Source organism: Sphaeramia orbicularis, chromosome 5, assembly GCF_902148855.1.
Source record: "Sphaeramia orbicularis chromosome 5, fSphaOr1.1, whole genome shotgun sequence".
NCBI classification, from domain to species: domain Eukaryota; kingdom Metazoa; phylum Chordata; class Actinopteri; order Kurtiformes; family Apogonidae; genus Sphaeramia; species Sphaeramia orbicularis.
The window spans coordinates 50,381,302-50,407,643 of NC_043961.1; the positions used below are offsets into that span (position 1 = coordinate 50,381,302).

Here is a 26,342-nt window from a genome sequence, read left to right on the forward strand (position 1 = left end):
GGAAGTTTATCCCCTTACAAATTAGATGAGTGGACCCCATACTGAGAGGAGCTTTGATGGATGAGTATGTGTATTTTTATATTTTATTTATACCACCCCCACCCACCACCAACCAGCAGGAAATATTCACCTGAGTGAGTGGCACTACTTCTATTCAGAGAGAAAGACAATTAAAAAAATAAATAAATTAAAAAAAAATCACCATTTAGAGCAGAAATTTTACTAAGTGCTTTGTTAGAACTGTATCAGTGTGATCGTGGTATTGATAGATTTAGCAAAATAGGACAAATAACACAAGAACACTATCCTAGAAGAGCAACTTTATTAAATTTTAGATGCATTTAAATAAAATTCATGTAACTGTTCTCCTGAGAACTGAAGAGAAAATGCAGAAACTAGTCATTATATTTCCACTGCTACTGTCTGGATCAGGGACAAAATTATTATGATTTTACGTATACACTGTTATTTATTTATTGATTTTATTTATTTATTTGCACATCATAAAACAGCAAGAAAGAAAAAACAAACAACAATCAAACAACTAACATTATAGTGCAGGAGAGGTTAGAAGCCAAAAAAGGCTTATTTATATGAATACCTCCCCAGAAATGAACAATACAAAGAAAAAAGAAAAAAGAATTACAAATACAATATAACTGAATCAATAAACTAAAGTAAAAACAATAAAAATGTAAATCACATTACAAATCATCAAATGAAATGATACATAGCCTTACATTTTTTCATGAATTAAAGTCCTTTTCAGATGCTTTTTAAACAATGATAATGCAGATATTGATTGAAGTTCCGGTCGTAGATTATTCCACAGATTTGGTCCACGATATTTAAGAGAATACTGACTGACAGAAGTTCGGCAGTACGGACGATAAAATTTGCTTGAATATCGTGTAGAATAGTTGTGAATAACAGAAGACAACATAAAAAAATTCTGAAAAACTTTGGGAAGAATATGAGTTAAGTGAACATATTTGTACATGACGGTCAGACACAGGTCTGGTAAATGTTCACATCAAAAATTGAGAGAAGTTTGAATTTTTTGAAAAGAGGAGCAGATGAATCAAGTCTCTTAGAAAAGTTGATCATTCTTAAAAAATTATTTTGAATAAAGAGAATCTTATTGAGAAATGTGGGACAGGTTGCCACCCAAACAGTATTGCAATAAATAATGTAAGGATAAATTAAGCAATAATAAAAAGTCAAGAAACGGGAATGATTTATCAATGAACGGACTCTGTTCAAAATGCCAATTGACTTCATGATTTTTTTACAGACAAGATCAATATGGGATTTCCAACTCAATTTTTCATCTACAATAACACCTAAAAATTTAATGTAAGAAACCTGGATAATTTCAAATGTATCTATGAATATTTTGTTGTTTTCCTTGTTATACTTCTTATTTTTCTTACAAAATATGATAAAATTAGATTTTTGGATGTTGAGAGAGAGTTTATTCATTTGAAACCATCTAGAAATAGATGACAGTTCTTCATTTGCTTCTCTAATCAGTGTATTGAAATTTTCGTGTGATATAACCAAACATGTGTCGTCAGCAAACAAGCTTTAGTGCGTCTGTCTGACAGTATTTGTGTGAACCAGGTGTAGTGGAAAGTAATGGCTTCTTTTGTCTTTTTGTGAAAACCCAAAAGTCGATTCTGACTCATGATAAAACTCATTTAGCCTTTATAATTTGTTTTAATGAAGAGGTATTCATACCCTTTAAGTAAAAGTAACAGTGGGTTACATGAAAATACATCACTACAAGTAAAATATATGTATTATTCAGAAAATGTACTTAAAAGGCAATCATTGAACTGTAAAATGGTTCCTGTCAGTGTTTTAATGTTTAATAGGACATCTCTGGATTCAGATTACAGCTACATTCATGTGTATATTGCATTTTACTGCTGCACATGTTAAGTTGACCACTGTTGATGGTACAACAAAGGGTCTGTTTTCAGCTTTGTGACAAGATATTTCCACGTTCAAGGGGGGTTTAAAGAGTTTATTTAGCTTAATACAAAAGAGAGGTTTCTTGCATGTATGAATTATGGGAGCCATAAACAAGAGTGTTTTTATTCCTCTTTAGGCATTAAAAAAACAATGCGATTGAAAAACTTTTTATGAACCTATTTTTCTTTTTTTTTTTTCAGTTGCAGCTGGACACCATGCATTTAATTTCTGAAGCAAAGAAACACATATTTACTGATATACTGTGTGAAATCTATGAAATAAACACATTTTTGATGCTGCTAATTTGATGTTTTCTCACATTTTAACATATTCTAATACTAGTCACTACTCACTTAATGGAGATAATATGCAAAAAAAACCAAACTTCTGTGTAAAAAAAAAAAAAAAAAAAATGTTAACTGCAGTCTAATAACGATAACAAGTAATTGATTTACATTCAAACACGTTAGTGCAGATCAGGTTTATCAAGAACAGCTAAGTTACAGTAATGGTATGAATTGCAGTGATTGGGATGATGCATGTTGGCTGATATGGAACTAAAACAATAAAATCCATGAATATACAAAAGTACAGTGGTAGAATAGCTGTCCACTGTACTGACCACTATGCATGAAAGGGTTAAAATCAACACATAAAAGAACAATTAATCCTTCAGTTTTTCCCAAATCTTCAAAATCAACACAAGTCTAGTAGCTGACAGATAGAGTGAAATGTGCAATATTTGCCATTCAGATGTAGTGGAGAGGAACTATAAATCAAAATAAAATGGTATTTTTTGTTTAAAAAAAAAAAAAAGATAATAATAACCTACATACTAAAATGAATATTAACCCTCATGCATGAATTATGAGACCCTTAATCAAGAGTGAGTGTTTTTATTCCTCTTTAGGCATGAAAAAAACATACCTAAAGAAAATTTTCTTCTGAACCTATTTTTCATGGAGCCACAAAAATGCCCGCTCAGCTGGACACCATGCATTTAATTTTTGAAGCAAATAAACATATATTTGCTGATCTATTGTGTGAAAACTAAGAAATAAAAACATTTTTAATGCTTATTGTAGGTAATTCATTTCTCAGACAGGGGTAGTTGTTTGTTGACTTGCTTTACTAGTTTGTCTGATAAATGAATTACCTACAATAATTATATGTGGAAGACAGTATGGACCTATACCAGACATTTTTAATGCTGCTAATCTAATATTTTCTCACATTTGAACATGCTAATACCGGTCATTACTTAATTCATGGAGATATAATGCAAAAAAAAAAACAAACAAACAAACTTTTGTTTAAAAAAACCCTGTTAATTACAGACTAATAACAATAAATGCAATTGATTTACACGTAAACATGTTACTCTAGATCAGGTTTATCAAGAACAGTAAAGTTACAGTAATGGTATGAATTGCAGTGTATGGTCTGATGCATGTTGGCTGATATGGAACTAAAACAATAAAATCCATGAATATACAAAAGCACAGCGGTGGAATAGCTGTCCACTGTACTGACCACTATGCATGAAAGGGTTAAAGTCAACACATAAAAGAACAATAAATCCTTCTGTTTTTCAAAATCAACACAAGTCTAGTAGCTGACAGATGGAGTGAAATGTGCAATATTTGCCGTTCAGATGTAGTGGAGAAGAACTATAAATCAAAATAAAATGGTATTTTTCATTTTAAAAATGATAATAATAACCTACATACTAAAATTAATATAAAAAAACTTCTCTGCCCTATGTCTTTTGGTTGTAGAATCTGGTCACGTTTGTTTGCATATAGGATGGGGAAGCAAAATTTACAATATTTTGAGGCAGGGATTGAAAGACAGTGTATGACCAATTAGTTTATTGAAAGTCATGAGAATTTATTTGCCACAAGAAAATTTACATCATAGAAAATGTTTTTATTCTACATGTCCTCCTTCTTTCTCAATAACTGCCTTCACACGCTTCCTGAAACTTGCGCAAGTGTTCCTCAAATATTCGGGTGACAACTTCTCCCATTCTTCTTTAATAGTATCTTCCAGACTTTGTCGTAATAGTTTTGCTCATAGTCATTCTCTTCTTTCCATTATAAACAGTCTTTATGGACACTCCAACTATTTTTGAAATCTCCTTTGGTGTGATGAGTGCATTCAGCAAATCACACACTCTTTGACGTTTGCTTTCCTGATTACTCATATGGGCAAAAGTTTCTGAAAAGGTATGGATAATAGTGTTAGGTATGATTATGACATCAATATATGTTTGGTTTCAAAACAATTGACGTAGTGCCTGCTGAGAAAAAACAACTAAATGTTCATTGTAAATTTTGCTTCCCCACCCTGTATATCTAACCAGGTTAGTTATTTTAGTCAGCTTATTTTAGTGGTTTCCATATATTTTAATTAACTATCGTTCATTTCTCGGAGTGTTGAGGGCGAACACCAGGGGTCGCTAATGAGACATCAGCGCCTGGGAAGCGCTGCTCTCGCTCTCGCGGTACCTCGGTTCTTCTACCGGCGGCGACATTCTGAGAGGAGATGGCGGCCAGAGGGGGGTTTCAATCTGCTCCAACTGGCGGTGGCGGCGGCGCAATGGGACCTGGACCCCCGGTACCGGGAGCAGGACCGGGCATGGGACCCGGGACTCCCTCTGGAAGGATGGGACCGTCGCCGGCTGCGCAGAATCACATGTACCGCTCCCCGATGCCCGGGCCTGGCTACCCGGTGAGACATCACTCCATCTTTGCTGTTGACGCGTTAGCTTGTCCGCTAGAACAAAGCCTCTTATGGCTGCTTTGTCAGTGGAGGCTAACGGTAACCACCTTTACCGGAACAGGCCACCACGCAGACTATTTGGTTATCTTAGCGAAATGTTGCTATTCCTGCAAAAAACTTAAACTCAGCCTCCATAAATGACTTTGGGAGTTTGTTTGTTGTTTGAATTTGCTAACCCTCCCGCCCGCTCACATTAACTTAGCTAGCCAGTTAGTCACGGTAGCCTATTAGCTTAGCTTATGAATGCTGCTACCAATGAAAGTAGTAGTGCTCCGCTCCTTCAGAGAGACGTTTTTTGAAGTTGAATTTGTTTGTGATCAGATTGTCGAGGGGAGCGTTTCTCATCGCAAGACTTAACTCAAAAGTTCAGCCTATCATTGATTACGAAAGTTCGTTAACACTCAAGTTAAAGAATAGGACTGGCCCATTTATGAATGAATCGCATGCCTCCAAGAAACGCTCTACTTTGTGACAGTGCAGTTTCAGATGAAATAATTCTGAGTGGAAGTGAGTAAAAACTGCCCAGATCTCATTCTAAGGTAGCACCTTAGCCTGTTTCGGGTCACTTACTTTTTACCTGGTGTGCAGAGACACTTACACAACAGCTCTTCTAAAAGAAACACTGGTTTTAGACATTTAAAACTTTATACCCCGACAAACCACCATGTTTTATACTATAATAAACACGCCATGTATTATTATAATATTAGATTATATCAATGTATGATGCCGTGTTCTGAGTCTGTGTTTCTTGTTAAATGCTTTGTACAATGATCACGGCCATCTCAAATACATGAACCCTCAATGTAACTTCTGGTGTTGGTGGTGGTGGTTTGGTGAGACCTCTTATCTGGCCTCTGTTATATTCAAATGCATATGTGATACGTGATGCGTCTTGGTGCAGGTGCATCAGAATCCTCGATTTTCTGTTTCTGTGACTGCTTTTACAACTGTAAGAGAAGTCTGAACTGCCCTGTATGTAGAAATTCTTTCCAAAATTATATTATTAGAAACTACAGCAGTCTATAGTATTAACAGGTGCATCTTTTCAACACCCATGCCTGAAAATTATTGTAAACATTAATTAAAAGAAAACTTAATATTTCCACAGTGTGTTATGGATAGCAATGTGACTGTTAACTGGACTGGCCTCACCATACAATTATACAGTCTGGATATTGTTCTGCTGTACTGTGGATTGTGTTATAAACGTAGTACAAATACATAACTCATGAGTTCTCTGTCCTGTGTGAGTTAAAACTTATTAGCTAGATTGTTACAGCCATTATTAGGCCTAGGTGCAGCATCCAAGACTTTTTAATGCAACAACTAAGTCTGTTTAGTGGAATACGAATGTGGCAAGCCTCTAGCTTTTTGGGGATTCTTCTGAATTATTTGCTCTGTTCAAAGTTTTGTATATACTGCAGTAAAAAGTGCAGTTGATATAAAATTACTCCCTAACCCAGTGAGGCTAAGTCTTCCACACATTTGGAGAACATGCTTATGAATGTGATTAGACTTTTAGTTGTAAATACAGTCAGGGTATGTTGCCAACTTTTTTTCACAAATATGGCACGGATAATTTTTTTTTTAATTTAGTGTTTGTTTGTAGGGACAATTAAGTTAGCATGGACAGATTGTTGGCACAGACCAAAGCATTCAATACCCCAGGCTAATTTGCAGTGCTGGTCCCTAGCTTTCTAAATTTTTGAATTCAACAAGAATTAAACCAACTTGTGAATTATTTAATTATTTTTAAGTCCTCCACCCCTCTTAGCAGTCAGTAGATATAGCGCTGCTTCTATTCAAACAAAGACATCAAGAATCAATATTTAGAGCAGTACTGTGTTTTGTTAAAACCACTTTATGGTACTGGTACTGTGTTTTTACCATTTTTGGTGGACTGTATTTGATTGCAGTTATATCTCCAGATAATATTCAGGTTCCTGGCATAATTATATTTCTGAATTTCATTGCCTTAGTGCTATTGAAGTGTTTGCTGTTTAGCTCCTGGCAACCTGAATCACAGCTCAGTGAAAAGATGCCACATTATTCTGCATCGTCCTTGAATGCTTTCACTCGCACAAGCCGCTTTTCAGAGCAGTCAATGAGGATTTCGTACACTGAAGACTGCAAAGCTCCATTTTGTTCTCAGGTAAACCAAGGTTGTACCGATGCATAGTGTAAGGAGTACTAAATGATAGACATGTAGTACATCTTTGCCCTCTGAGTTTCATGAATACAGCTGAGTACATTCATCTACTCATTACTGACAAGTCATTGTCAGTTTTGCTCCATTCCTCCCTCCACTGCAGGCAGAGACACGTGTATTTTGCCTCCATGTCATATTAGTTGGACTTGCTGCCTAAAAGATAGCTGCTGTCAGTGACTTATCGTTTATCCGCTGTTGTCACCTGCACCCATGCAGTCAGATACACGGAGTCGTCTGTTTGAGTTTTTAGCACATGGATTGGTGAGTTGTCAGAGGTTGTTGTTTTGTGTTATTTCTTTTGAAGGAGCTTGCATGTAACCTGTTGCTGCCTCTTTTTATCATAAGAATTGACATCGCTTGCGAATGCTTCAGATATTAGAGCTGTTTGACCTCATGACAAAGAGAAGCGTTTGTGTTTTTGTTAACAGTACAGGACTCTTAGCTGGTGCTTGCCTCATGGTTTTCTAGTACTTGAGCATCTTCATCTGGAATGAAATTATTTAAAATAGGCGATCTGCTGCTGAATTAACACTTCTGCCCTGGCAACATTGATAAGGATAAAAATCAGTGAATAGCAGATTTTGATTTGTGCTTGAACATCACAGTAGTTTCATTATATACTGACCTTGTGTTCTGCCATCTTAGCTTTTGCATGAAGTGCAACTTTAGAAATGAGCATGAGTCTTTGTAAATTTTCTTTGTAAATTGTCTCAGTTTGTATCTCTGAACAGGTGTGGTTGCTGAAGTATTGTTATTATTGTGACATGATTAGCTCTGTTTGATTAATGTACCTTCATGTTTTCATAGTACCTTTACTTACGTTGTCGCTACTGCAGTTATGAAGTGAAACACTGATGAAGCTATAGTGCCCTGTTGTCATAGCAACAGTGGGAGATTAACCATTGTAGAAAACAAGCCTGCATGAGGAAAATTTTTGATGATCAGTGACATGTTTGATGGTGACGCAGTTACAGTATGACTTAGAATGAGCAAATGTTGAGTGCTTATCAGCCATTGCATTTATGGGTCCATTGCTAACACAGGCTAGCCTATGGCCATCTTTAAACATTCAACAAATTATTTTAAGCCTGCATTTAGTGAGCAAACTGGATGATTGCCAGTCATACCCCCCTTCCCCATGTTTTCTGTTTTTCTTATCACTTGCTTTTCAGGCAGTCTATTGTAATATTAATATTCCAAAGACAATGTAATTTATTGGTCAACACTAAGTTTGCATATTTTATTTTGACAGGCTAGGCAGTTTTTTATCACTTGCAAATTCCCAGCCACTACATTGGACTAGGGATGCATAGATACCACTTTTTTCCAGACCGAGTACAAGTACTTACATTTGATTACTTGCCAATACAGAGTACCAATATGAGTACTTAATAATACCATTATAGTTCTTAGTTACTTTTGAAAATGTGCTTTTTTGTCATTGTCATTAGTCTGGCTGCTGCTAGGGGTGCAACGGTACACGTTGCACTGAACAATATGCCCCTCACAGTTTGGTACGAGCATGTAACATGGTATGGCTCATTTGTCATTTTCAAATGACATTTCCAGAAAACTCGTGTTTATGTTAGAGCCTTGCATGATTTAGGGAATTTTGCTGTCATTGGTTGGAGCTGGATGCGGAGCCCATCTAGAGCAGGACCCAGCAGAACCCGTCTAGAGCCAGACACAGCGGAGCACAGCCCTTCTACTTCCAACTACCCTTACCATTAGTAAAGCCTCCTCTGTCGTCACCATATTTGTTATTATTGACTTTCTTCTTCTTCTCAAAAAACTTTACTCTTCTTCATGGTATTCAGCCAGTATGGTAATTAAGAACGACGCCCTCTGGTGGATTGAATGAGAAACGTTCATTCCAACGTACTGGACACAAGGAAGTATGAAGGCAGTGATGCATAACAACATTAGAAACAGGCTTATCTATTTACTTATATGAAGAGAACATAAATGAGCCTTAAGGCTTTCCATCAACTCCCAGTTATGTTTTGGCACACAGCTGGGCTCCATCCGGCCTCTTCGTCTGAACCGTACCGTACCGTACTGTGAACCGTGACTCAAGAACCGCAATACATACCGAACCGTGGATAACCTGTACCATTGCATCCCTAGCTGCTACTGACATTTAATGCATTGGAATAAGCATTTCTTAATCAGTCCACCAGAGGGCACTACTCTTAATTATCCATACTTGCCAAATACCACGAAGAAGAGTAAATTTTTTTTTTTTTTTGAAGAAGGAAGTCAGTAATAACAAACATGGTGATGACAGAGGAGGTCATACTAATGTGGATACTAATACTGATATTGATGAGGATAGTTGTCATAAGTATGTCAGTAGTTTTTCACTAACTCACACAGTTGCTCTTTGAAAAGATCCGCTACCTCCTACCTCCGCCACCTTCCCAGTGGTCCTGCTTCTCCTTCTGGGTACACATAGAGCCTTATAAAATAATTTTATATGGCTCTGGGTATGCATCTGCAGGCTCCTGGAAAACGGACAGAATTACGTACGGAATGTACGCAGAGGACAGACAGTACGCTCCATCCGTATCCATCTGTGTTGTTAATGCAAATTGCAGTCACCATTACTTTTGCCACCGTCATTTATTTTGAAAAACTGCTGACATTACTCCTCCACTGCGTACATGCTGCACTATGAGGTTAATGCCAGGCTGCCGTCAAGTGGTATCGGTGTGTTTGTATCGGAGCACTTTTACGAGTATTAATATACATGCTCAGTATCAGTCAGTTTCTGTCTTTTGTGCATAAGTGTATTTGATAGGAGCAAGTGTACCATATTGAACATCATGCATATTTAAAAGCAATTCAAGAATGGTTAAAATAAGGGATAGAATAAATTTTAAAAATGCAAGCTTTTGCCTTAGATAACTGCCTATTGTAACTAATTATTTACTAAATGAAAACCTGTAAGGTACATGTGTGTGAACAAGATACCTGTGCTCAAACACTGGGACTGGAATTATTAACACATGTAACGAAAGGCATTTACAGGTTTTGATGCTTTTTCCACCCTGTTCTCTAAGGTGCAAACATGCTCCCAAGTTAAATAATTAGTCAGTCAGAAAGACCTTTATGTACTCAATGAAAATTCATCAAAAAAGTCGTTTACTAATGGCAAAGTGGGAGATATTTACAAGCAAAGTAATCCAATGTGTTTGGATATAAAAAAGCACACATGGTCTTCTTCTAAATGCCAAAAATTTGGTATTTATTTTTTTCAGCAGACAAGTGGTTCAGCATAGTCGCCATATTGTTACTTACTTTACTGTGTTATCAACCATTTTGTTGGCAGAAAAATTACTAGTTCACACAAGCTTGAAAATACCTCTTTTACAACAGTCTGTTAGTAACAAGTCTTAAGTGAAACACAATATGCCTGTTTGTATGTTATAGTTTTTTAGCTCTAAAAAATTAATTTTTGTGCATCTTCTACAGAGACCAGGGATGCCACCATCCAGTCGTATGACACCTCAAGGACCAGCCATGGGCCCTCCAGGATATGGTGGGAGTCCTGTATCTCGCCCTGGGATGCCTGGTGTGATGGATCCATCTCGGAAGAGACCTGCCCCCCAACAGATCCAACAGGTTCAGCAGCAGAGCCGCAACCAGCAGTAAGTCCTCGTCTGTGCCACTTCTGTTCAAACAGAAAACAAAGTAGGGCTGTCCATTAAAAAGATCATGGTAATTATTGGTATGTTTTTATAGTATGACTTATTCATTTATTTACCTCTAGGTTTCCAAAACGTTTCACTATTTGTCATGTGATCTCAAAGAATAGCTTAGAATCACAACAAAATGACAACTAAACATCTGTTATTTTTGCCCCAAAGTTAGCCTTTCTAGCTCAAAAGAAGAGGTGATTTAACATTTAATGTTATTAACTGACATTTATTGTTATTAACTGATGAATGAAAAAAAACATCCTTAAGGATAAAAAAAAACACAAAACAAGATGCTGAAAGAACATTTTAATTGAATGTTTAAGGTAGCCAAGATCACATTTAGTTGGAGAAATAGACGATTGAGATCAGAATAGAAAAATTAACTTCATTTCCAGTGGGGCAGAATTTTTGTCATTATATTGATACATGTTTGCTTTTGCGTGTGTATGTGTATGCGTGTGTGCGTGTGTGTGTGTGTGTGTGTGTGTGACCTAGGAGTAGTGGAACGTAATGGGTTCTTTTGTCTTGTTTTGAAAACACAGAGAGCTGCTCTGACTCAAACTGTGAAAAACTTATCTTACTTTGATAATTTATTTCTACAGCACAAAGAAGAAGAAGATGGCTGATAAAATTCTACCTCAGAGGGTGAGTATTAAACAACAGGCATGGAAATCCATTACTTCTGGCCTTGAGTTGTTAGAGATTGCATTTGCTATGCCATTGGAATTTTAATTCATGTGGCCCAGAACACTAGGGTGTTTGTCTGTAAAAGACAGTAATGATTCTGATGAAAGGATTAATGGGGCGTTACTGAAAGCAAGATAATTTGTTGAAGATATAAGTGTCAGTGTTGTTAATGTTGGGTTAAGTCAGTTTATCTCTTATCATATTTAAATGTCCAAAAAAATTAGCTGAAATGCATCTTTGAAAGTCTATGCTGACATTATTGTATGCTGTGCAATAATTGTGAGTAAAAACTCTGTAAAGTACACCCATTATCTGAGAAATGATAAATGTATCTCTCCTAGTCTGACTCATACCCTATGTTAAGGATAAACAAAGTAATCTCAGATCTGACATCCAGACTCATACTAATGCAGTCATATACACTATATTGCCAAAAGTATTTGCTCACCTGCCTTGATTTGCATATGAATTTAAGTGACATCCCATTCCTAGTCTATGGGGTTCAATATGACGTGGGTCCACCCTTTGCAGCTATAACAGCTTCAACTCTTCTGGGAAGGCTGTCCACAAGGTTTAGGAGTGTGTTCATGGGAATTTTGGACCATTCTTCCAGAAGCGCATTTGTGAGGTCACACACTGATGTTGGACGAGAAGGCCTGGCTCTCAGTCTCCGCTCTAATTCATCCCAAAGGTGTTCTATCGGGTTGAGGTCAGGACTCGGTGCAGGCCAGTCCAGTTCATCCACACCAGACTCTGTCATCCATGTCTTTATGGACCTTGCTTTGTGCACTGGTGCACAGTCATGTTGGAAGAGGAAGGGGGCCTGCTCCAAACTGTTCCCACAAAGTTGGGAGCATGGAATTGTCCAAAATGTCTTGGTATGCTGAAGCATTCCCAGTTCCTTTCACTGGAACTAAGGGGCCAAGCCCAGCTCCTGAAAAACAACCCCACACCATAATCCCCCCTCCACCAAACTTTACACTTGGCACAATGTGGTCCGACAAGTATCGTTCTCCTGGCGACCGCCAAACCCAGACCCGTCCATCAGATTGCCAGATGGAGAAGCACAATTCGTCACTCCAGAGAAGGCGCCTCCACTGCTCTAGAGTCCAGTGGCGGCGTGCTTTACACCACTGCATCCGGCGCTTTGCATTGCACTTGGTGATGTATGGCTTGGATGCAGCTGCTCGGCCATGGAAACCCATTCCATGAAGCTCTCTGCGCACTGTTCTTGAGCTAATCTGAAGGCCACATGAAGTTTGGAGGTCTGTAGTGATTGACTGCAGAAAGTTGGCGACCTCTTCGCACTATGCGCCTCAGCATCTGCTGACCCCGCTCCGTCAGTTTACGTGGCCTACCACTTCGTGGCTGAGTTGCTGTCGTTCCCAAACACTTCCACTTTCTTATAATACAGCTGACAGTTGACTGTGGAATATTTAGGAGCCAGGAAATTTCACGACTGGATTTGTTGCTCAGGTGGCATCCTATCACAGTTCCACGCTGGAATTCACTGAGCTCCTGAGAGCGACCCATTCTTTCACAAATGTTTGTAAAAGCAGTCTGCATGCCTAGGTGCTTGATTTTATACACCTGTGGCCATGGAAGTGATTGGAACACCTGATTCTGATTATTTGGATGGGTGAGCCAATACTTTTGGCAATATAGTGTATTTATTCTTATGTAGTCCACCCCTCTGACAGAAAAAAATACTCTTTTTATTTGTTTAGTCCAGTTACTTTACCTTGGAAATCATCAAGAACACCCTCCATTTTACAGTACTCAATGTTAAGTTGATAAGTTAATGTGTAAACCTGTTCTGCTTTTTGATACTGTCTGTTTTCTTCTGAAACACTGAATTCTTCTTGGAGTATTCTGAATGTTGCACTGGTAAAAATCATTGTCTTTTGTTTTCCCCAGATTAGGGAACTGGTCCCAGAGTCTCAGGCTTACATGGATCTGCTGGCTTTTGAGAGGAAACTTGACCAGACCATCATGCGCAAGAGACTGGACATTCAGGAGGCTCTCAAAAGGCCTATTAAGGTATTGCTTACTGAATTTTCACTTCAAGGCTTTAAGCTTATACATTTTTCCCATGTTGCACATCAAGGTGGGCTTTGCTCTTGTGATCTAGCATATGTACTAGCAGACAACTGGTAATGGACTGAAGAAATATACAAAATGTTATTAAAATGGCAAACTGTGACTTAGTGCAATATCTAAATGCGAGGAGCTGCAGTTTTTAATAAATGTAAAATGTGTCATACGATACCATCATAATTAAAGCGTGTACTCTGCAGATGTCATGTCTGAGATTGCGTCCGTGTCTTTGTCTTGATCTCAATGTTTCATCGAAGACCATTCAATTGATCTAAAGTTAAATTCATATAAAAGACTTAATGTAAAGGATCAGCAGAGATACCATTATATCTGTCATTATTACATATTTGCTGATCCTCTTAACATTCTCTACACTAACCTGCTGTGCTGTGTTTACACAGTAGTTCTTCCAGCTGTGCCCATTATCAGTTTAGATTTTAGATGTTTGAGTGCCTAATGTCATACGAATTTCCTTTTGTTGCCTTGATTGTAGCAAAAGCGAAAGCTTAGGATCTTCATATCAAACACTTTCAACCCTGCGAAGCCTGATGCTGAGGACGGTGAAGGAACAGTGGCATCATGGGAGCTACGTGTTGAGGGCCGCCTGCTGGAGGATGTAAGCCTCTTACACTGTATACTGGATCTATTGTGTTTTGAGATCTTCATGCACATACTTTATGGGTATTTATGGCTAAGTAAATGGTGGAGTGGCAATTTCAAGTAGTGTTTGTTTGCCTCTTTCAACAACTGCTTCAAAACTAAGGGTTGATGCTTAATGTATCCTGGGCCATTTGTTTCCAGTGGGAATAATTTTAGTGTAACACAAAACAGTTTTATATGAAAGAAACTTCAGCTATCAGCCAATGCACTTATGATAAGGATGATTAGAAATGATTAGGTTATGATTAGAAATCAGTCAATTTCAGACAAAATACGTAATCATTGTGTCATAATGCAACCTTTATTTTTCCTCTTCTTAGGTTCATTCAGTGAGTTTTAGTGGTAGAGCACTAATACTTCTATTGTTGGATCTGCTGAGTGTTAGCTTAGCAGTGATAAGTTTGTTGCACTGGTTAGAGCACTGGCCAAGGGTGTGAGCTATTGTGAAGGCGTTGTGCCTGGCATCATCTTTGTTAGCAATTTCTATCATCATAACATCTTCTCTGATGAAAGTAACGGTCGAATTTATTTCAAATTCCATATGTAGCTTCCTTGGGGAAATGTCTACCAAGTTTGTTCACAGTTTAGAGAAATTTAGATTTTTTAATTTTTGAAATATTAAAAATGTGTCTTTACTCAATAATGGTCCATATTTTGATGGCTTATAACATGGAAATGGTTAGAGATATCATTATAGTTACCTCCGCCAAGGAGGTTATGTTTTTGCCAGGGTTTGTTTGTCTGTCTGTTTGTCTGTCCGTTAGTGTGCAACATAACTCAAAAAGTTATGGACAGATTTTGATGAAATTTTCAGGGTTTGTTGGAAATGGGATAAGGAAGAAATGATTAACTTTTGGGGGTGATCGGGGGTGGGGGGGCCCACGGGGGGGCCCACTGATCAGCCTTGGCGGAGGTCTGCGCTCTCCGAGTGCTTCTAGTTACTATTGAGCACTGATAGGAAGACAGATATGGACATTCAATGTGTTGACTTCTCCTCAAGTGAAAATACCACCCACTTCTATTGGGAGATTGAGCTCCTGCATCAAGACCATAGGACTCCAACATAACGCAAATTCAACTTGCTATTGATTGTTGATAGGACATGCCAGTGAGATAAAGGTCCTATTTTTCTTTTATGAAATCATTCATGTCATATGCTCATCTCTGACTGTATATATTTGCCCATTTAAGTGCCTGTATGGATTGTGTTCTGTTTTCAGACAATTGGTTTTGTCGACCTTTTATCTGACATTCTTGTCTTACATGGATGTATAGCATGTTACAAGCATTGCATAGCATTACCATGGCAACAGACATTTCCCTGAATGGTCGCCCCCAGCACTGGGAGCAACTTGGCTTAAGAGGCTACATCCTATTATTTTTCAGATAAAAAAAACCACACACACATAAAACCAACAGATTGATTTTACTCATTAACCCCAACATTTGTTTGCAGACGGCCGTGTCCAAGTATGAAGCCACCAAACAGAAGAGAAAGTTCTCCTCTTTCTTCAAGTCCCTGGTGATTGAATTGGACAAGGATCTGTATGGTCCAGATAATCACCTAGTGGAAGTAAGATACTTGAATTGTATACCAGTCACTCTTTAATTTCATTTTCTTCCTTGAGATTGTTATGCATCTTGGTAGTGTTTTCTTTGCAGAATTCAGGTATATTTGTGTTGGAAACAGTACCTTAACATTTTTATGATCAGATATTTTTTTTTCAGTTTTTACCCCTTACCCGAGGGGTATTGTAATCATTTTGTCGTCTGTCTGTCGGTCCGGCTGTCTGTCCATGCAACACCATAATTGCATTATCTAGACAATACATTGAGATATCTGCACCAAATTTATACTGTGGATGCATCTTGGCATGGAGCAGAAGCCTATTGAAAATAGGTGACCTTGACCTACTTTTTCAAGGTCAAATGGCCTTGTGCAATTATAGTATCTGAGTACTGTCAAATATAAATACATATGTAATAAGTTTTACACAAAGACAATCTAAATTATAGGGCAATAACTTTCAACACAATCTTATACTATATTTGGCTGAGGGGGATCTAAAGTGTGCAGCACGTCATGTTTAAAATTGCTGTTCTTTCTGTGAATATTACTTGTGTTGCTGCTTTGACAGTGGAAACTGAAATGAATAGATTCAAATGCAGCTGACTTTTTTCTTAATGGTTTCAGTGGCATAGGACTGCCACCACCCAGGAGACTGATGGTTTCCAGGTGAAGAGGCCAGGTGATGTGGGTGTCCGCTGCACCGTTCTGCTCATGCTTGACTACCAGGTACTCAGCTCAGCTTCTCACTTTAGGAATCCTTCCTTCAAGCTCTTTTCCAACTTTAATTCTGACCTTAGCAGAGAGTTGAATTGAAAAAGGCGCCAAATCTGCTTTGGGCAGCATATGCACTTAATATTACTCATTTTCTTTCTTCGTTTTTATCACCAAACAGCCCCCTCAGTTCAAGCTGGACCCTCGGCTGGCTCGTATGCTGGGTATCCACACACAAACCAGACCTGTCATCATCCAGGCCCTGTGGCAGTACGTCAAAACCCATAAGCTCCAAGACCCCCATGAGCGAGAGTTCATCAACTGTGACAAATACCTGCAGCAGGTCAGTATGGTCCTTTGTAGCCTGTGGTAATTTCCACTTCCTTCCAAACTGGCATCAAATTTCCAGGATATTTTACCATACCCCTCTTTTTTTGTTCACTCCAAGAATAAGTTTCAGGCTCTATGTGGTTCATAAAATGGAAATATTTGACAGTCCCTGCTCATTCCTGCACTTGATGTTGTGCAGTTGCTTTCTCTCCTCTTCTTTCCTTGTATGGAGACTTTTGTCTCCGTGAGTCACTGACTGGTTTCCCAGCACATTTTTTTTCACAACTGTGCCAAGATAAACAGATGGTTGTGGAAAATTAATGGTGACCTCAATAGAAAGCTGAACATATAAGATTATGTAGTTTATGATACCAAGGAATTTTCAAAGTTGTTTATTAAAATTACTTGGTTGCATAGATTGTGTATATAAGAAGTAATTTGTGGCTATAAACCACTGTAAATAAAGCCAGATATGTGTTTTAGTTGACAGGAAAGTTGAAGCCAGAATATCAAGTTTATTACACATGCAGAATCCAGATGAAGGATAAAACCAAATGTACAAACAGAAGCACAATAGAATAAATGTGTATTCAGTAAACCACATCAAAATGTCCCAACAATACTGTAAGTAAGTAGTGGACAAAGGAATCATGACATCACCCATTTGTTTCTGAACTGATATTTTGAGGCCAGTAGTTTGTGATTTGGCTGTATTTGGACAAAAGGAGCATTGTGTCACAAAAACATTTTACAGTCTTGTTAGTGGAATTATTAATTAACCATATCTGCAGTGGCGCTGTCTATTGGCTAAATAATGCAGTTGGTTTGAAAAAGAAATTCTGAGTCTATGACAGCTAGGTGAGCGAGCTGTCGCATAGACCTGTCAGTCAAGGTCCAACACACTAGACGCCAAAAGTTCTATTCGACCTGAAGATGATTAATGTAGGAAAAATATAAAGATGGACCAGATCACTTATTACAGGTTTCAAATAAAACAGATGATACTTGAATGACTACTGGAAAAAACATAGTTCACTTGGTATTTTTACTGACAAATTCAACATGAATCTGTGGGATCAGCATATGACTACAATATGCATAATGCTTGATTTTTCAGATTTTTGAGACTCAACGAATGAAGTTCTCTGAGATCCCACAGCGTCTGCATGCCCTCCTGATGCCCCCAGAGCCCATCATCATCAATCATGTGATCAGGTAACGTCTTTAAATACAAGGTCGCCACTGCAGAGCCCCAGAGGTGTCACACAGGTGCTCTCTAATTACTTACACAAGTTGTGCTTTGGGATTTAACATTTAATACACATGCAGAGGACAGTAAACATATGTGGTGCAGTCAGTCAGACATTTGATGAAAACTTCCTCTGTGATGTTTCTTACTCACAGATATATTGAGAGGCCTAATAATACAGTATATCCATGCAGTGTCTGTGCTATGTTATGGGCTTCACAGACTTATTTCATGACCTGAAACAACAGATACAATATTTATAAAACACTTGCTTTAGCTTTTGTTCATCGTTATTGATTAGATTGTGAAGAACAAGAAATGTGATAAAAGCTGCTGCTAAATGGGCATCTGTGCATGTTCAGCAACAGACACAAGGGGAGAATGACGCTGTTCGTTGCAATAATAATAGCGGTACTCTTAATTGCTGAAAGAATATATTAAAGTTATTTTGTGTTTTTAAAAAGGCAAAAGGGGAACTCAGGTCTTTCATAGATGACTCGTAGTATTTTTGACCAAGAAAAAAAGCAGCACATGCATCACTTGAGCAAAATCAGTTTTCTTTTTGTTTCTTTAATTTCTGCTTTTGCTTTCGGGAATGACAGATAAATTTGATTTTATTTATCATTATTTTAATGAGATAGAGTCATAGCCTTTATATCATATCCTGATTGTCCATTATTATGATGGTTCCTCTGTGATTCGGGGTAGCTAAAGTTTAATTTGCTTCTTACTGATGGCTAGTTTGATAAAAAAGACTGCATTTACCTATGTCCTCTTAAGCTTGTTTGTATATGCATGTAAGATTATTAAATCAAGGCAATCAATACAGATATATTGAGAGCAGTAATTATTGAATTGAGAGCACCAATTAGCAATTCTGTAGCACCATTGCAAGCACTGATTAGTTTTTGTTATTCTGACCCCCCCATTGTCTGTGCATCAGTGTGTATTGCATAAGCAATGTCCACAGTTTTTTTTGTTTTAAGATTTTTCATATGTCTGAGGTCAGGTTGCTGTCCTCACATAACACTAGCAATGAATGAACTGTAAGCACTGAATATTTCCAACAGTGTGGACCCTAACGACCAAAAGAAAACTGCTTGCTATGACATTGACGTTGAGGTGGACGACACGCTGAAAACCCAGATGAACTCATTCCTGCTCTCCACAGCCAGTCAGCAGGAAATAGCAGGACTCGACAACAAGGTACAGACTTCATCTCAGCAGTCACCAGCTGCTCTTTGTGAAGATGAAACTGACCTTTGTGTTCATCCCCCAAAGTTTTACACATGTACATTGGGTCTGTCCACTGAAGGAAAGTTATGTCTATAGGTGGAGTCATGTTTCCTGTTTCTGCACTTATTCTGTGCTGTTTTAAAGTGTTACACTTTTAAATCTTGTGTAAATGCTCTGCAGCTTGGACTCCAACAAATAGCATGGTTTCAAATTGATGGCATTAAGCTTCAGCCAATAGTTGAAATGGCTTGTAATTATTTGGAGAATAGGCAATTTTTTCATTGAACCTCTGCCTCCAATGTCTCCTTTTCTCCTCAATTTTGTGAGCCTGCTGTGGTCAATTTCACACATACATGCTCACACCAATTGTTGCCTGTGTATTATTGCCCTTTCTGTAGCGAGTTTCCAGGTCAGCCAGGTCTTCCTGACCTCCTGCTAACAGTCATTACCTTCACTCTGATGGCTGTAATCACACTGATAAGACATGAAGCCTTCCCTTAAAAGACATCCCCCTGGGTAGTCTTTGTTCTGACACAAGTCAACAGTGTAAATAGAGAGCTTGTGTATTGTTTGTAGTCACCATTCAGTTTTTGATATTATTTCTGGGTTGGTGACAATTACTCACATCCACCCTGTTCCTGTTGACCGGATACCAGTTTCCTCAGTTCCTAAAAAGGCAAATCCAATGATGTGAATTTTAGGCATTGAAATGTCTTTAGATAATGGGACACCCACCACTCCACCACCCCCCAGTCTTAAAAATTAGTTTGATTATGACATTTATGTCACTTTTGTAACTCGCCATTAGCTTCAGTGTCAATTTTTATTGTGTATTTGGGGGAAAAACAATTTAATAACACTGCTTTAATGTAAACTGAACTGATCCCTGCACACCAAGACAGTCAGCTGCAGTGTTGTGTATGTGGTCTGACATGGCATTTCCTATGATCTAAATCCAATTTCTTCTAGAAAAAGCAACAGTTGTTTCTGTTTACTGTAGTCTCACATGTGTAAGTTTGGCTGAAGAACAGTACATTTGGTGGTGCTCAGATATTTTTCACTTATTCATATGTGAATATATGGAGTAATCATTGCTTTGTTTCACCTCAGAACAGATTTTTTTAGTTTCCACCAAGTTTCCATTAAACACTTGAAGATTTATGAAAGGTCCTTTAATACTGAGAATGGACTTTCACTGAAAGATTTTAATATGCAAACATCTGTGCTCGCATATTCTGTTAGTGGCCTTAGATTTGATTAATGACATTCAGTGAGTGTTTAATTAAAACTTCATTAGTTAATTAAAATTGATGGTCCTTCCTTTGTTTGCTTAATCAGATTCATGAAACCATTGAGACCATTAACCAGCTGAAGACCCAGAGAGAGTTCATGCTGAGTTTTGCTCGAGATCCTCAGGGCTTCATCAACGACTGGCTGCAGTCCCAGTGCAGAGACCTCAAGGTGAGTGTGACCGTCATCAGCAGGGAATCAGTGGAGAGACAGCCTTCACCTTCACAACCCATCAGTTACCGGTGTTTCATACACGCGTTAACAGTTTTATATTATGTGTTTTTAAATAAGAAAACCTTTTTAAAGTCATTTCAGAAGTTAAACTCTGTCTTACTGTCAGTTACTCAGAGGTCTAGAGGCAGTTTACCTGATTATGCAACAGTGTTTCACAAACAAATCCGCTTTGAGAAAGATGAAAAGGAAGAAATAGCAGCTTTTCCAACAACGGTACCTTAAATAGAATTCAATATAACATGACAGCATATAAAAGTTAATTCAAAACTCCAACAAAAACCACATTTAATAGAAGCAAGAAAGACAACATGCAAAAGTAACAAACCAATAACCAGTAATTTAACCCTAAATCTAAGCATTTATGATGAAGGATAAAAGTATCAGAAAGAAACACAAAATTAACATCAACTTAATTAGCTTCAATATATAATTTTTCAGCTTTGATCTCATACTGGATGTGGAACTCAATAGTTGAAAGTGGTCTGCTGTGTCACAGAATCTGTTTGGACTACAAGGAAAAAACTAGTTTATTTAATATTGCTATCATAATCTTCATTTATAGATGCCTTATCAAAAAAGTGCTTCACAAAGGTAACAAAATAAAATAGACAAGTTACACAATCAACAGGGTTTAAAAGGAAGCAGATAAAGTCAAACGGTTTGGTGTCTAAAAACTCAAACTCAGGGATATTGTACATTAAGTCTGTCATAATTGTGAAATAAATGCCAACAGGATGAAGCATATTGTAAATGTACTAATAATAATGGACGTGTATTGTTCTCTTCATTACATGTCTGTAAAGAATTTAATATTGCTTTAAAACAGCAGAGCAACAGTCTGTTTTATTTTATTAACAGACCTTGGAATACACTGAATGACCAACCAAAATCAAATACTTGCCGAAGCATTTCAATTAAAGGAATTAAAACTCAAGTTAAATCCAGAAAGGCTCTTTGTTTTAAGACTGAATGAATTGGCCTTGGACACACAAAGCCCCTCCTGCTCACTGAGCTGTAACACAAGAGGGCAGCGTCACGGGGGAGTTGGAACCATTTACTGGACTGAGCACATGCTCTTCTCCCCCCTCCCTCTGTATGCTGACTGAGCAGGTGACCAACTGTCGCCCACCTGCGCTGTTTGTTCAGTTAAATTTCTGTGAAATTGAAGTAATTTGGTCCAGAGCTGGCTGGTGACTCCCTCAGCAACAGCTCAGTCGACCTTATCAAAACAATATGTCCATTACTGCTGCAGCATTGTTTGATTTACTAGATGTTTGTTCTCAGCTCGAGGCTATTTAAGATGGTGTATGGTCTAATTTGGGCATTTTCTCTTCACAGACCATGACAGATGTGGTAGGAAACCCAGAAGAAGAAAGAAGAGCAGAGTTTTACTACCAGCCATGGGCCCAGGAGGCTGTATGTCGCTACTTCTACTCCAAGGTAATCTGCACGCATGTTGTCCTTTGTCCTCTCTTTGTTTAGCCACTGTAAGACAGAGCACTGGAAAAAATCAAAATCTTACCAAGTGTATTTTTCTCATTTCTAGTTAAAATATCTCATCATGTATAAAATAAGACATAATAACATAAAGAGTAACTTTTCAGTGACATATAAGAACTTATTTTTAGACAATAGATCTTGAAAATCTTATTTCAAGAAATCTTACCAAGATCATTTTCATTTGTTCCACTGGCAGATTTTTTTACTTAAATTAAGCGAAAAAATCTTGAATTAAGCAAAAAAAAAAATCTGCCAGTCGAACAAGTGAAAATGACCTTGGTAAGATTTCTTGAAATAAGATTTTCAAGATCTGTTGTTCTTATATCTCACTGAAAAGTTACTCTTTAAGTAATTATGTCTTATTTTAAGTGTGATGAGGTATTTTTACTAGAAATGAGAAAAATACATCTGGTAAGATTTAGATTTTTGCAGTGAGGCCAGTTCAGTCCAACTGGTTAAAAAAATATCTGATGGATTTCTATGGCCTTTGGAATACATTCATAGAGGATGAATTTGTTGACCTGAGCTTTTAAAAGATAGGTTTATCATTTTTTAAGTCTGTATATGCAGTGCAACAAATTTTGCTTGATGCAATGATTTAGTTTATACGTCTATTGTAGGTTTTGTTGTTTTTAGTTTGAATGGTGTTGCATAAAATCCACTCATATGAAGAATTAAAAAGACAATTCTGACAAGTTTGTTTGAAGTCAGCATTTGACTTACAGTGTAAACTGGTCAAATCAGGAACCCATCCTCTGAATACTCTGCATTTGTTCTTATTAGTAGTGCTTTCTTTGTTATGCTCCATTTGTGAATAGAAGGAACAATTAGCCACAAAAAAAACCTTTTCAGCACTAAGAAGAACACAATGGACTTAAACAAGAAAAGCACTTGGTGAGCGCAGACCTCCATCAAGACAGATCTAACCCCCCCCGATCACCACCAAAATTTAATAATTCCTTCCTCGTGCCAGTATCAACATTTCCTGAAAATTTCATGAAAATCCATCCATAACTTCTTGCGTTATCTTGCTAACAAACAAACACGCACGCACACAAAGCAAAGTGATCACAATACCTCCTGGCGGAGGTAATTACAAGCCTGTCCTTTGGATGTGAGGCGCACCAGGTAAAAATTTTACAAAGCCTATCAGTAGTGGTTGATGATATTTACACTTTCAACTATGACAAATATGGCAGCTGCTAAACCTCAGCTTGTTAGCCATGTCTCTAGCTGCAGTTCAACCTAATTACATTTGAGTGTAGCTGTAGATATGAATACTAAATAAGGTGTTTACATGCCCAGAGTATTTAATCTACATAAAATACTGTTGTGTGAAGTGGATCCTCTCACTGTAAGGCTTCTAAACTACTAGAAATATTAGAAAGAAAAACCTATTCCTCCAACTTCTCCAGCATCATTAATTTTTCAGACATTCTTTTGAACACATCTCATTGAACCTCTTTTAACCATCGCAACATTCAACAATCCAGTCTTGGAAGTTCTCCAACAAAGGGATGAACTCCATAACACTGTCTCATTTACTGCTGAATTAGATTGTAATGATGTCCACACTCACACATGACTTTTTATCTACTCTTAACTCAGATTTTTAACAAACTAAAACCTTTTAGAAACACTGCTGACCCTATTTTAGTTACAAAACTCCATGGTTGTGTTATAGTACAGACAGATAAAGATGACTAATGAAATGACAGCACACACACCCTCATCTGCCGTATCGTTGGGCCTTATTAGTCCTTATATATCCTTCACTGGTTTGATTCAAGATGGTATTCAAACAATCTACATCAATTCCTGATACACAGTTCAGTGATGTTTGAATGTTTTGAGCTCATTTCTAAAACTTTGTCAGAACAGTAGTGTGGATAGAGATCATCAACATATTAGTGTGTTGAGTTGTGCTCATTAAAGACTGTACTGATCTAACGTGTTTTGAAGGTCTCCACTAAACTCAATGTACGAGCTACAGATAATTTTGTTATACTAGCAGCATATTTTAGTCGGTCTGCTAACACATCTCATCTGAAGGCATAAACTGATTCCAGCCAGGCAGTGATTATTAAGCACTAATATGTTCTTTGAAGGGATTATAAATGTTTTCATCGCCCTTATATACTGATTAGATTGGGTTTTTATTCTGATTGAAATGGTTGAAAGCGGTATTTTTATTCCAACTATTATTTCAGTTATTAGTGGTTCATGTAAATGCATTTTCTGTAAGTACCAGGCTAATTTTCCCCAACCATTTGAAAACACCCTGTTAATTAACGCCGTCTCAGAGCTGCTTATTTAGCAGCAGGTTGTTCATCATTTACTGGAGACTAAATCATCTATGTGAAAATGGCTTTCAGGTCCAGCAGAGGCGACAGGAGCTGGAGCAGGCGCTTGGCATCAGGAACACCTAAGAAGATTTGTCCACAGATGGAAGTCAATCGACTAAACAGGCCGTGCTATTGAAGATAACTAGTGTGTGTGCGTGTGTGTGTGGGATGTTGAAAATGAAACCCTCCCAGTTTTCTCACAGACTTAGACATAGATAGATGGTGTCAGCGTCATATAGGATGTTGCTTTTTATCTTCATGTTGCAGCTCAACTACTTCTACAGTTTAGTTGCAGTTTCCACATTTTTTTTTATAGCATCCCCCCCTCCGTGCGCCTCTTCCTCCTCCTCCTTTCTCACCAAAGCTCATTGAGCACAAAGTATTTTCTCTTGCATGTCTAAGCCTTACCTAGAAGCATTCCATTCATTTTGATACATTGTGCCCACACAAAAGCACAGATTGTACCTAAATATAACACAGAGGGCAGACTGTACCCCGTAACTTTTAATGCATTTGGTCCCAAGATAATAAAAAAAAATATAATCTTAAATCAGCAGGAATGTGCTGCTCTTTGTTTCCCCTTTTTGGAAAGTAAATTTACATTTTACACTCCTAGCCCAGCCCCCCCCGTTAGGTTAAATATTGATTGTGGTTGTGTCTGTGATGAGTGGGAGCACTTTGCTGCACATTCTGGTCATTCATGTGTCACTTTGTTGGAAGCTGTCATTGGTTTTCTGACAGTTTTTGCCACAGTCTGTTGTACAATCGGTCGTGGCAAATGAAACGTAGCTGGTGCCATTTTTTTAAATGCTTTTTTTAAAATAATTATTATTAATGATTCTTGGTTTAGAAAATGTGTATTATATCAGTACTTGTCTTGTTAGTTAGTACAGATAATAAAGGAAGTAGTTAGTATGAGTACCTCTAGTCTATATAGTTTTGTAAATACTGAACAGAAAAACATGAAGATGGACGTGAAGTCAAACTGTATCTCCTGTCCTGGCAGATGTTTTTCTTAACTCTTTGTCTATGCTCAGATAGTTGAACCAGTATTTATATTTAATCGGCCCTCTCTGAGTACAGTGATCTAGCTCTCCGCATCATAAAGACTGTAGTTTCCTTTGCAGCAAAATGTACAAGAGTTGATTTCTCTGCCTTCTGTGTATTTTACCGAAGAGCAGAGAAACCACACAGCGACCACAGCCTCGGTCTGACAAGGCCCTGCAGATGGAAAGAGTCGTGGCTTCTCCGACACTATGGCTGAAGAACTGACGCCTTTTTTTTTTTTAAACTTTCACGTGTGTATCTGTAATCGCAAAGACGAGAGTGCTGACTGAAAACTTTTGTGACACGTACTATGTTTAATAAATTCCAGAAATACACTAATCAGGTTTTGGGCGAGTAGATGATCTGAAATAAATATGGGAACCTTTGGGGTGTAAAAACACAACACTGGGGGATTGTAGTATTATTTGAATCTGCAGACTTTTTCATGGACCAAACCTATTTTTCTGTATGTTCTTATTATGTTATAATAAAGGATATGTAAAACTCTGATTCAGAGCTTGGTCTTTATTTTAACTGCAGTGTGCTGGGACATTTGGTGCTTTACTCTGTCCATATGATGTGTGTAAAGTTAGTTTGTATATTTGAGGTAGATTTATTCAGTTACACTGTTTAATTTAGGCTGTGTAAAAGCCTTGTAAATGACGTTACTAGACTCATGCATTTTCAAGTTTGTAAACTATACTTGTATGAC

At 37.7% G+C, this 26,342-nt stretch overlaps 1 protein-coding gene across 1 annotated transcript; it reads left to right on the forward strand.

Annotated features, from left to right (window-relative positions):
* The first annotated feature begins 4,507 nt into the window (after positions 1-4,507).
* On the forward strand, positions 4,508-26,137 carry smarcd1 (SWI/SNF related BAF chromatin remodeling complex subunit D1). Its single transcript, XM_030134528.1, has 13 exons — positions 4,508-4,710; positions 10,448-10,623; positions 11,277-11,319; positions 13,279-13,401; positions 13,952-14,074; positions 15,575-15,691; positions 16,313-16,414; positions 16,581-16,742; positions 17,847-17,944; positions 19,049-19,184; positions 20,553-20,675; positions 22,077-22,178; positions 24,614-26,137. Exons 1-13 carry the CDS (start codon positions 4,525-4,527, stop codon positions 24,665-24,667), a joined length of 1,545 nt encoding a protein of 514 aa, XP_029990388.1. The 5' UTR covers positions 4,508-4,524; the 3' UTR covers positions 24,668-26,137.
* The last annotated feature ends 205 nt before the right edge of the window (positions 26,138-26,342 follow it).

What these genes read in the sequence shown, in the direction of transcription:
- smarcd1 (XM_030134528.1), top strand. Translation starts at nt 4,525, where the DNA reads ATGGCGGCCAGAGGGGGGTTTCAATCTGCTCCAACTGGCGGTGGCGGC. An exon ending in AGGGCCGCCTGCTGGAGGAT is followed by an intron (nt 14,075 to 15,574) that starts GTAAGCCTCTTA and finishes ATTTGTTTGCAG; the next exon opens with ACGGCCGTGTCCAAGTATGA. An exon ending in CAGATAATCACCTAGTGGAA is followed by an intron (nt 15,692 to 16,312) that starts GTAAGATACTTG and finishes TAATGGTTTCAG; the next exon opens with TGGCATAGGACTGCCACCAC.